Source organism: Notamacropus eugenii, chromosome 4, assembly GCF_028372415.1.
Source record: "Notamacropus eugenii isolate mMacEug1 chromosome 4, mMacEug1.pri_v2, whole genome shotgun sequence".
NCBI classification, from domain to species: domain Eukaryota; kingdom Metazoa; phylum Chordata; class Mammalia; order Diprotodontia; family Macropodidae; genus Notamacropus; species Notamacropus eugenii.
Window position 1 is genome coordinate 245454517 of NC_092875.1, and position 12090 is coordinate 245466606.

The window sequence follows — 12090 nt, forward strand, 5'->3', positions numbered from 1 at the left end:
CATCTAAGTCATTTTAGGTTTTAATTTTTTTTCTTAAGGAGTTAACTTGTTATTGTGGGCACTCAAAAAGCCTCAGTGAGCTAGATGGTATACAGAACGTGTGTGTGTGTGTGTGTGTGTGTGTGTGTGTGTGTGTGTGTGTGTGTGTGTGTGTGTGTGTGTGTGTGTGTAATGAAGTCCCCTATTTTTAAGGAGCTAAGGTACAACCTCCTCAGCCAATATGGGATTATCAGCATATGCTTGAAAGGGATTTGTTTCTACAATTAAAGGAAAACTGGGGTAAGACTCAGATAGAAGCAATATATTTTAAAATCTAAGAAACAAGTTTTAGGCCAAATGGTCAGAGGAACCAGATTTATTTATACTGCAAATATATGAAGAAACATTGAAGCAGTGTTAGCAAGTAGCTAACACTTGACAACAAAAGGGAAAACAAGCTTCACTTGGATATAAATTAGCTACTATATAACTGCAGAAAGCTCTCCAAGTTACAGGGCAATTAGTGATCAAGTTAATTGTAACCTTGATCTCCTGGTCCCTCCCTCCCCAGCCTGTTTCTTTCCTTTTGTGGGGTTTTGGGTACAGGAAGACCTGGCTTACAGATGTGGTTCTACAATTTACTAGTTTTGTGATCTTTACCAAGTCCCTAATCTCTCTACAATTCAGTTTTCCCATTTGTAAAAGTAAGGCAACAGCATTTCAAATATGTACTTCAAAGTGCTGTTGTGAAGAAAGAATATTATAAATGGTAAATAAAGTCTATATAACTATGCAATACTATTTTGTTACAAGCATAGTCTTTAAAAAGCCTCTTAGAGTCAAAAAACTTTAAATAAGGAAATACCCACTGAACCTGCCATGGTGTCAATACCACTATCTAAAGATGGGACAAGACATAAGATAACTAGAAAAAAGGACTGAAGTATAGTAATAGTTACAAATAGGATTTTCTTTCATTTTTCAGGCATGGGTTAAAATCTCTCGTGTGGGAAAAAGAACCAGACAACTGCTAACAAACTAGCTCAATGTTTTACCATTTTTTCCAGAGTTGGAAATACACTGACACTCTCTTTTCACAAAAAGACTTCCACACTGTGATGGGGATACAAAAAATAGTCTCAGTCTCCAAGGAGATTACAGTATAATTGGGGGAATAAGATAAATGCACAAGAAAAAAATTTAAATTAAAGAATTCAAAGCAAATATAACAAAAACTAATTCTGATGTAACTTTAAGGCTTACAAAGTAACTACAAAAACTGACACGAATCCATTAGCCACATGATCTCAGGCTTGGAAGGGATCTAGGATCATCCTAAAACCCTAGTTAAAGGAAACCCATGACTTTTTGAGGTACACATTCTACTTCTGGATAGGTCTTATTGATAAGAAGTAATGTGAGTTTAAAGAAGGAAGAGATTTTTGTGAGGTAGAGTGGTCAAAGAAGGATATATGAAGAAAGAAGGACCTGAAATATTACATTCAAGATGACAAATACAATGAGTGTGGGTGACATTCCAGGTTGAAGAGGAGAGCATGGGAAAAAAACAACAACAACAGAAAGGTAGGAACATATAAGGCATGAAAGATGAGCAGTGAACAAACCAGTCTCACTAAAGTAAGTTTACAAATAGGGCAGCAACAACAGATAGATTTAGGCTGGAGCCAGATTACAGAAAGCCTGATCACCAGTCATTAGCAGGTGAACATTTTCTATTTTATCCTGTCAGAAAGCAAGAGAATTAAAATAAACATAACCATATGAAGCTTTTCCCAAAACATGAAGTCCAAGATATCTAATACCATGTTTGAGATGAGCATGTCACAAACTATTAATGCAGTCAACTCTTGACTATCTGCCCTCCAGATTCACAGACTCACAATCCCTTAAAGTTCAAAGGGATCATAGAGATTCCCTAATACCACTTTTCATCATTCCAGTTGAGGAAACAAAGACAGATTAGTCAAATAACTTGTCTGTGATAACAAAGCAAGTGTATGGTATTAGGGGACAGTGACAGAATTTATCACTGATGTCCACAATCCCTCAAACTTTAATTCCTCCACTAGCTTCAACCTATTTCTCTGTCAACTATTTCCAATGCAGAAATCTTAACTGGCTTGAATTCATCTGTCATTCTTCTGTCCACAACAAAATAGCCAAAAGAAAAGAAGCAGAAAGAAGTAAAAGACTCAGATACACTATACAATCTGGGAATGATTATAACACCTAGACCAGACTGTCCAGCTAGGGGGCAGAAAGCAGGTTGGCTTTCTGTAGCATGGAATCCCTACATAGGACTCCCTTTACCTCATATTGCTTCAGATAATTGCTAAAAAAAATTCACATTCCTTCTCAATCATCTAGAGTCTGGCTGAAATGACAGTTTTAACTCCATCTTTGTAATTCACTTCAACAAACATGTATTAAATGCTCACTAGACACTGGACTTACTAAATTCCAAGATGGAACTGGTCATGCCTCAGGCACTTTCTAAGGACTTTAGCAGTTATCTAGATTGACTCAATTCAAGACCTAAAGGAGGTGGTATATAAGTGATCCATTGTTTAATCAAGAATGGGCACTCACTCTGCTTGCACAGCTCTTAAACCATCCATTCCTTTTCATTTTGTGGATTTTTGTCCATATAGGGGTGGAGGGAATTGACTATGAGATGTAGAAAAGATGAAGGAGGTAATGGCAAATAGCCTCTATTTTCTCAATTAAAGTATGAGGTGAGGTCCTCAGCTCATGGGAAGATGGAGAGAAGAAGGTGGTATGGGAGGTTTGAGGAGAGAATCAATAAGGAAAAAGTATTTCCTTGCTGCATTAAGGGCACCGCTGAGATTAGATAACATAAATTTATAGTGGATTCAGTCAGCTGGATTGGGTGTCTTTCTCTAGCTATGTTCAGCAGCATGTGAGTAGAACAGAGAAGGCAGGTGGTGACAGCAATCCAGAGTTGGGGTTCAGCAAAGCATAGACCGTGATAGGAGAAGGAAGGGTCTATGGGTCTAAGGGTCATCCTTCCATTTACTCCAAATTCTTTGTTTTCTGGTTAATAGTGATGCCAATATGGATGTAGTTTAGTTTCTCCAGTAGTCTATCAGAATGTTGATTGTTAGACAAACATTTCAGTCAGAGAGTACCAATCTTTGTACATGATCTACACAGTCTAAATCTCAGCATCCTCCTTCCTGCCTCTGTCACTGTGGAAGAACATCAGACTGTGGACCATTATACATTTCTATCTGTCTGATGGGTTGCTATGGCCAAGGAATTCAGTTGGACTTAGGCTGGTCCTCAGATAGCAGACAAAGATTGTCACTGATACTATATTCAAAGCCTTTCCAGCTTCGTTGAAACTGCCAGGGTTTTAACTATGTTTGCTTAGCTTTTGAGAATCTATACACTATATATATCTTGTATATACCTAGCTGTTTGCATTTCTATTACCTATTGTCTCTCTTGTTAGAATGTAAGTTCCTTGATGGCAAGTACCAGGTTTTTACCTTTCATTGTATCCCCAATATCTCCAGCAGTACTACCTGTTGCACCCAACCCCTGCAATCTAGCTTTCATTCTCAAGAATTTACTGAAACCATTTTTAAAGGTTACCAACAAAGGTCTCATTGCCTATTTCAGCAAGAATCTAGGGCAAACTAATTGATAGTCATCCAGCCTTACCTGAAGAACTTCAGTGACAGTTAACAAGAGCATAGATTTTGAGCTGGGAGGGACCTAAAAGGTCATAGTGTCCAATCCTCTCATTTTACAGATGAAGAATCTGAGGTCCAGAGAAATTAAGTGGTTTGTCCCAAGTTAAATAACTATTAAGTGTGTGGTTCCACACTTCCAAGTCTTCCTTATACAAGTCCAGTGCTCTCATTACTACCTGAGGTAGCCCACTCCACTCCACTTTGCTATAGCTCTAATAATTAGAACGTTTTTCTTTACATGGAGCCTAAAGCTGCCTTTCCAAAACTTATACCCATTGTTTTTGTTCTTCTCTCTGGGGAAGAACAGAAGAAATGTAATCTCTCTTTCCTATGAGAGTCCTTCAAATTCTTGAAATAACTTAGAATCTCAAAGATTAATGAATGTGTTTAAGAGTTATGGAAAGAAGCGGGGTAAATACTGAGTAGCAACATATTTACATTCACAGTGTGATGGAAGGCATCATCAAATAAAGGCCTCATTTCTAAAATATATAGAGAACTGAGTTAAATTTATAAGAATATAGGTCATTCCCAAATGATAAATGGTCAAAGGATATGAACAGGCTATTTTTAGAGGAAGAAATTAAAGCTGTCTATAATCACATGAAAATAATGCTCTAAATCACTATTGATAAGAGAAATGTAAATTAAAACAACTCTGAGGTACCACATCACACCTATGAGATTGACTAACATGACAGAACAGAAAAATAATAAATGCTGGAGAAGATGTGGGAAAATTGGAACACTAATGCATTGTTAGTGAAGTTGTGAATTCATCCAAGCATTCTGGAGAGCAATTTGGAACTATGCCCAAAAAAAGGGCTATCAAACTGTTATCCTTTGATCCAGCAATACCACTACTAAGTCTGTATCCCAAAAAGCTCATAAAAAAGGGAAAGGACCCACATGTACAGAAATATTTATAGTAGCTCTTTTTGTGGTGGCAAAGAAGTGGAAATTGAGGGGATGCCCAGTAATTGGGGAGTGGCTGAACAAGTTGTGGTATATGAATGTAATGGAATACTATTTGCTATAAGAAATGATGAGCATGTGGATTTCAGAAAAAACTGGAAAGACTTACACGAACTGATGCTGAGTGAAGTAAGTAGAACCAGGAGAACATTGTACACAGTAACAGCAACATTGTGTGATGACCAACTTTAATAACTTTTTAGCTCTTCTCAGCACTGCAATGATCTAAGACAATTCCAAAAGACTCAAGATAGAAAACACTATCTATCCATATCCAGAGAAAAACTATGGAGTCTGAATGCAGATCAAACCATACTATTTGCTCTCTCTTTTTTTCTCTCTCTCATGGTTTTCCCCTTTTGTTCTGATGCTTCTTTTACAACATGAGTAATGTGGAAATATGTTTAATATGATTGTACATGTATAGCCTATATCAGATTGCATGCCATCTTGGGGAGAGGGGAGAGTAGATATTTAAAATTCAAAATCTTATAAAAGTGAATGTTAACAACCAAAAATAAATTTAAAAAAAATCATCAAAGACAAAGGAGGTGACTGGTCATGTAACAAGAATGAAACAGAATTTGAGTGATACCCTGGCACTATCAAGATATTAAAAGAACCAGAGAAAGGTCTATAGCACATTTGGTAGATATTCTAAGGATGATTTAGAGAAAGATGTAGATAAGAATCACATGGAATGATAAAGTGTGAAGAGACTGTGACTTATACAAGTGGTAGTATCTGCACTCATGAGAGCACGAGTCTAAGGAGTTAAATGAATAGCTAAATTAAGAAAAGCAGCCTAGCATCCAGATGCTACAAGAATTTCCTTTCTTCCCTGTTTTTGAGTGAAAATGTCAGCAAAATGTTCAAAGTAACTATATTACTTAAAAGTATATATGATAATATGAGTTAGATTAAGAGAATTCAATATAGTTAGTTTCTTGGGAAATCTGTTTTCATGATTTTCTAAGAATATCTGAAGAAAGACATAGCAAGTCACTCCAGTATTTTTGCCAAGAAAATCCCATGGATAGTAAGATCCATAGGGTCACAAAGAGCCACACACAACTGAATAACAACAATGAAAAAATCTGTACATAAAGAGTGGCAGAAGAGCCATCATTAAGGAGATATAACTGAAAAAAAGCATTAGGCCAGTAGAAATAACAAAGGAAAAGATCAAGTACTTTACTGGCATCCTTGCAATGTTAAAGGATCTCAAAGAAGGCTCAGTTCCACTACTTGCAGAAGGTTAAAAGACCTAGAATAGGCTTCCAGTATTCTGGGTATATCCTCTCTGGAGTATTTTTGGGAAGCTATGAAAAGCAATCACATTCAATTTGTAGAGGTAGATGGATTGTAGTCTGCATTGAAAAAAGAGTATTTACATGGATGAGAGCATAAGTAGTGAAGTTTGATTTATAACTAACATTATCAGTGATTTGTAATCTAATTTGCTACTTCTAAAGGGATTCAAAACAGTTTTTCTCTTAAGTAGGTTAGACATTCTACCTATAATCTTAAAATCAGTGTTTAATAAAGCCTTGTTTTATTATCACTGTGAAAAGTCAAGCCAAGTTTTAATTGCTTTAAGTTTCAGATTTGTAGAGTTCATAGGAACATAGAAATTTAGCATTAGAAGTTGAAGTTAAAGAGGCTTCAAGTGTAATTATGCTTGAAAATAATAGGCATTAGCTTTTGTGTATTTTAACTAAAGTATAGAAAATTTGTGAAATAAAAAGAAGAACTCCACAGATTAAAAGCCAAACTCTCTCTAGTATCTGAATTACATCTAAACAGTAATGAATTAAATGGTGCCATAATGACAGCTAAGTTTATAAATTTCCTTAAATGTTGAACTTCATGTCAGGTAGTGGCTTAACTATATTCTACTATGTAGAACAAAAGTCAGCAATACTTCATAATGAGATGAACTGTCAGGAACATAGAAAATAGAGAGCTAGTCTAAGAATCAGAACAATTTGGGTTTCAAGTCCTACCTCTGACCCTTACAAACTGTGTGACTCTGGGCAAATGACATGACCTCTTAGTACCCCAGGCAGCTTGCTAAGATCACAAATTGCAGAACCTCACCACTACAGGAAGTTTGCCAACATGTCTCTAGTCCCTCAATTTCAATAAGTCAGAGGCCTAGAACTGTTTTGTCCCCTAGGTCAGTGTAGTATAATGTCAAGTGCTGGATTGGGGGATCAGGAAGACCTGAGTTCAAATTCAGACACTTATTAGCTTCAGACACTTATTAGCTCTATGACCTTATGCAAATCCCTTAACCTCTCTCTCGATCTCAGTTTCTTCATCAGTGAAATAAGAATAATAGCACCTATATCACATGGTTGTTGTGAGGATCAAATGAGAGAAATGGTTTAAAAAATTTAAAGCACCATATTATTATTACTACTACTGCTACTACTACTACTACTACTACTACTACTACTACTACTACTACTACTACTACTACTACTACTACTTAAGAGCCTAAGATTACCATCTCCCAAACCTCCAGGCTATTTTAAACTCAGTAACCTTTGAAACCCAGGTAGCATTTCTTTCTATTATTTACCTGGCCCTGACCTGGATTCTAAGACACCTCAGAGCTAATAAGTGAGGTTATACTGAAGGCCAGTGTGTAGGCATGATGATCAAGGTCTATTCAGTCATTCAGCTGCCTTCAAGCTTGGTCAGATGAAGATCCAAAGTCTCTTAATCTAAAAATAGCTTCTAGACAGGCTGGATCTATAGACACCAGAGTATGGTCTAGTCCAATCCATACGCCAAATTAAGAAATGTTTCTTAAGACCTAGGGCTATTTCTTAAAAATGGGTATATTTCAATTTCCCCCAGTACCTAGCACAGAGCACTGCACATAACAAGTGCTCAATAAATATTTGGTGACTGGATCATAGTGTGAACATTGGAGATATAGGCGAGCTAGAATCTTTCCTACTCCTTGGAAACCCAGGGCAAAATTTTTAGCCTAAGGGTCTTGATAGTGGTCTGTGACAGTTCAGATGAAGGAAGTCTTGCCTAGTGGTAACTTTGGGCTGATGTCCAGTCCCAACAAGCTTTTTTTAAAATAGCTTTGAATATAACTCAGGTCAAGCCTAGAGGTAGCAATTTGAACATTTACAAAAAGCCATATTAATGCTTTCTGATCAATCTAATGTTTAACAAAGACTTAAATCTGCCATTACAGCTCAGCCTGACTAAAGACCTTAAACATAAAAAACTTTAAAAGACTTTAAAATCATGCCTAAAGATTTCCCTTCCATTACAATTCTGGTATTTAAAACTAATACAAATTCTAAGAGTATTATCATGTGCACAAAATATGTTTTATATGTCAAAAAGGCACAAGGTAGCATAAGCATAGTGAATAGAAAGCTGATTTTGGAGCCAGTAAGCACTGGGTTCAAGTCCTGCTTCTAAGTCCATTTATGGTTGTTATTCAATTGTGACCCCTTTAGGAGGTTTTCTTGGCAGAGATACTGGAGTGGTTGGCCATTTCTTTCTCCAGCTCATTTTACAGAGGAGAAAACTGAGGCAAGCAGGGTTAAGGGACTTGCCCAGGGTCACACAGCTAGTGTCTGAGGTCAGATTTGAATTCAAGATGAGTCTTCCTGATTCCAAGGCCCAGCATTCTATCCATTTCACTACCTAGATACCTCTAAGCTCCTTACATACTGGCTATATAATGCTTGGCAACTCATTTAACCTCTTGGCATTCCAGGCAACAGTCTAATACTAATAGTAGCAGACAAAGGACTAACCTGCATTGGCAGAGGGGGTTTCCTCACTGAGGAGTACTCTAAATCAATGAAATCATAGGTCCAGTCCCTATTTCTGTACCAAAAGGTCAACTAATTGATACAACTTTAGTGAAGAATTTCCTCTCTAGTATATGAATAAAGATGTTTGGGGATTTTTATTAACAAGTTCATCCTCTATTTTCCTTAATGTAATTGTTCTGAGTTGGGTAAACGCATTACTCAACTTTAGAAGCTCCTCATATAAGATTTCCATGTCCTTCCTCTTCCAAGTGAGCCTTGACAGGGATCACTATTTGTGAATTTGAGTTGGTTGAAATGACTTAAACACACATGCAAAAATCTCTTTCAACTTAATTCAATGAATATTTTTGCCTCAGGATGCAGAGATAAACAGAAACAGGACTTAAAATTTGCTGTTGCCAAGGTGCCTGTGCAAAATAAAATCATCCCTGGAAACTGGGCTAAGCATAGACACTCAAAAAACTCTGCAGCAGCACTTGCCACAAGCCCCCAACCTTTGGTCAGACATAAGAGAGGTGAATCATCTCTGAAATGATAGGAATGACCTTAGAACAAACTAATGTTTTAAGTGTTTCTACACACTTGGAATATGGTCCTACACTTGAGAAAGATTTTGTGCCTTCCTAAAGCAAGCACTTAGTGAAAGAATAGGAATATAGATCTTCTCTGAAAGGGTTGTAATATGGTTCCTCATAGTGCCAAGTAGGTCACCTTCTACTCCTGCTGCTCTGTCAATCAACTCTAAAATAAATAGCATTAGAGGTAGGGAGGAAAGCATGTATAAAAGGATGTTTTAGTTATGTCAGTATATGAAATACGTATTATTTATCATCATCATCATCATCATCTATTTCATCTATTTAGTTTAGCTGAAATAAAACACTCAATGGTACCTGTATCCCAGTTCTTCACTGAACTGGACCATATGAAGGATGTAAGATTCTTTACTTGTTCCTGTGAGGCCAGGCAGCAATAAGATAGTCGGTCGGGTGTTAGCATCCAAATAACATGGACTCTTATTGTTATCAAGCCAGTCCAATGAAATCTGTCCTCCATCTGTTGTTTTAATAAGTTCACTTTAAAAAAAATTCAAAAGACAAAAATGATTCTCTTTTGTAGCCTTTATACTTGGTAACTATCACCTCTTCAATGAATCTTAATTTTATTATGAATTATAGGTCTACAATATTGCTAGTTGATTTAAAAGTGGTTATGCCTTTCTACATTTCTGCATGCTTCTGAGAAGACACATAAAGCTATTTTCTTTTAAAATAAGGCTATTATGATAATAACATTTGGTTTTGAGTTATCTTTAGCAGCCTGAATAAAAAAGATGCTATGTAATAATTATCATTATAATAATATTTTCGCAGTGCCTGAAAGCAGTCCAAATTCTTTCACATTTTCCCATCAATATGAAATGGATGAATAGCCAGTGTTATTTCCAACCTGATTAAGTTCATCTAAGAGGTCAGTGATTTAGTATAATTGAGACCTTATGCTTTCAGCTAAATCTGGTTATCTCCTATCAGTATCAAGTAAACAGATGCCACTTTTAAAATATTTTACAGTACCCATCAGAAAGCATCAATGCACTCAGGCTATGTTCCCAAATAGTCTTCAGTTCCAGGCAACAAAAGGAACTCCAGAAGGACTAGATGACTCAGGGAAATTAATAATAGCTACCATCTCCGTCTCCTGGTTACTGCTACATTCTGGACTGTCTTTAGTGCCTGAACGTCATTAATATCAGAATCAATTCATTCACCAATATAAAGTGATCTCTGTACAGAAGTGAAGTCCACATCTCAAAGCACCTTTTGCATTTTTTCCCCATCATCTGACTAGATTTCTGTTTCTATGGTGCATATCACCAAATGACTTAGGTACTCTGGACAGCAGAACCACTTCTTGGAAAACAGGTACAAAAGCACTTCTTTAATTCTAGAAACCGTCTGTTGGGTCTAAGGTCAAAATCTAAGTAGAAAGGCAGTAACCAGAAACATCACTCTTCCTGCTTCTGTGCCCAGGTGCCTCTGATTCACACGCCTTTACCCCACATCCTATATTTACTAGCAGAAGTACTGGGGCGCAGGCTTGGGATGGGGAGGGATAGAACCGAGAGATGCACTTACTTTCTGTACCGCACTTGGGGCTTAGAAGTGATGAACGGTCTCAGTAAAGTCTGCCCCCGGCTCTCCCAGCACCAAATCGTGGGGTAGTAGGTTTCGGTCACTACAGGACAATGGTCCTGAAGGAAGCGGCTCAGACTCTCGCCCCCCGTCACCAGCTGGGGTTTCTGGGGAAGGCCAGTGCCAGTGAAAGGTTAGAAACAGACTCGTTAGTACCCAGAGCGAGCTTATGCACCTCCGTTCTCTTTCTCTACATTGGCTCCGAGGCCTGTAGCAAAGAATTCACAGTCACTCGGCAGTCAGGCTGGTTGGGCAACGGAAGCCCCGCACACCGAAAACACCCACAAGTTTCGGAGAGACCCCCGGGCCCGCGCCCCGGGTCCTCAGTAATAAAGCAGCTCGGTGCCAGCCAGGGCGCTCGGAGGTCGGTCGGGGTCCAGGGCACTTCTCCGGAAAGAGCCCTGCCACAAGGGGCTGAATACGGGGGGCTCGGGAGACGGGGCGCGGGGAGTGGGGGACCACCGTGTCTCGCGTCTTCGGGTTAAAAGCATTTACTTTGGAGACAGCGTTTGGAGAAAGGAGTCATCCTTCCATTCTTTTCCCGCTAGTCCCCGGCATCCTGGCGCAGCAACGTCCAAGTTTCCTCGGCCTCGCGGAGCACCACGCACCTTGCTCGCTCTCCCAGCCCCGCGCCTCTCCTCCCCGCTCCCCCTCCCCCGGCTCCCCGGCCCGCTCGGGCATCTCGGCCCCCACCCCCCGCTCACCTTGGCAATGCTGCTCAGGTAGTAGCAGGCGTAGGCAACGCTGAAGCCCAGGACCAGGGACAAGCCCACGCCCGAGCCCAGGAGCCCGCCCCGGACTTGGTGCTCCAGATACAGGGAAAATTCCCGGGACAGCATTTCCAGGTCCATGGCCGGCCGCCGCCGCACTGTGCGCGGGTCCTGGGAGGATGGAGACGACCGGAGCCCCGGGCTGAAGCAGCGGGACGCGCAGCAGCGACGGACCGGCGGCCGGGACTCCTCTACAGCGGATCCTACCGAGCACAGGGGCCGTTTCCGCCTCCTGGAGCAGGGCGGGCAGAGCCGACGAGGAGACGTCACCGGGGCCGCCCGTCACCGCCCGCCCTGCCCGCGGCCGCCGCGACACCGCCGGCTCCTCCCCGGCTTTAGACAGCCGCCCCCGCCTGCGACTGAGGAACCTTCCAGAGGGGCGGGCCGGAGCCTGGGGCTGGCCGAGGGCTGGGGGGCGGAGCGGCCAGGGGCAGCGCGGGGCGGGGAACCGCACAAAGCGACCCCATTCAAAACCCTCCTACGAAGGCAGCCAACTTGGAGTCACCGCTAAATAATAAAAAGGTCCGGCCACCGCCCCCTGCCTGGCCACCGGACTACCCTACGCGGCTGTGACCTTGAGCCACTACGGCCAGGGGAAAGGCTTGAGGCGCCTGGGCGC

At 40.3% G+C, this 12090-nt stretch overlaps 1 protein-coding gene across 2 annotated transcripts in view; it reads right to left on the reverse strand.

Moving 5' to 3' along the window:
- The window catches only part of ABHD3 (abhydrolase domain containing 3, phospholipase), a 35482-nt gene extending 23702 nt beyond the window's left edge, over positions 1-11780 (reverse strand). For both annotated transcript variants that reach the window (XM_072604372.1, XM_072604371.1), the window contains exons 1-3: positions 11406-11780; positions 10645-10808; positions 9403-9585 (exon numbers count right to left, since the gene is read on the reverse strand). In XM_072604372.1, the coding sequence (XP_072460473.1) occupies positions 9403-9585; positions 10645-10808; positions 11406-11552 (494 nt within the window). In that variant the 5' untranslated portion in view covers positions 11553-11780. The remainder of the gene's footprint in view (positions 1-9402; positions 9586-10644; positions 10809-11405) is intronic.
- Positions 11781-12090: the final 310 nt, after the last annotated feature.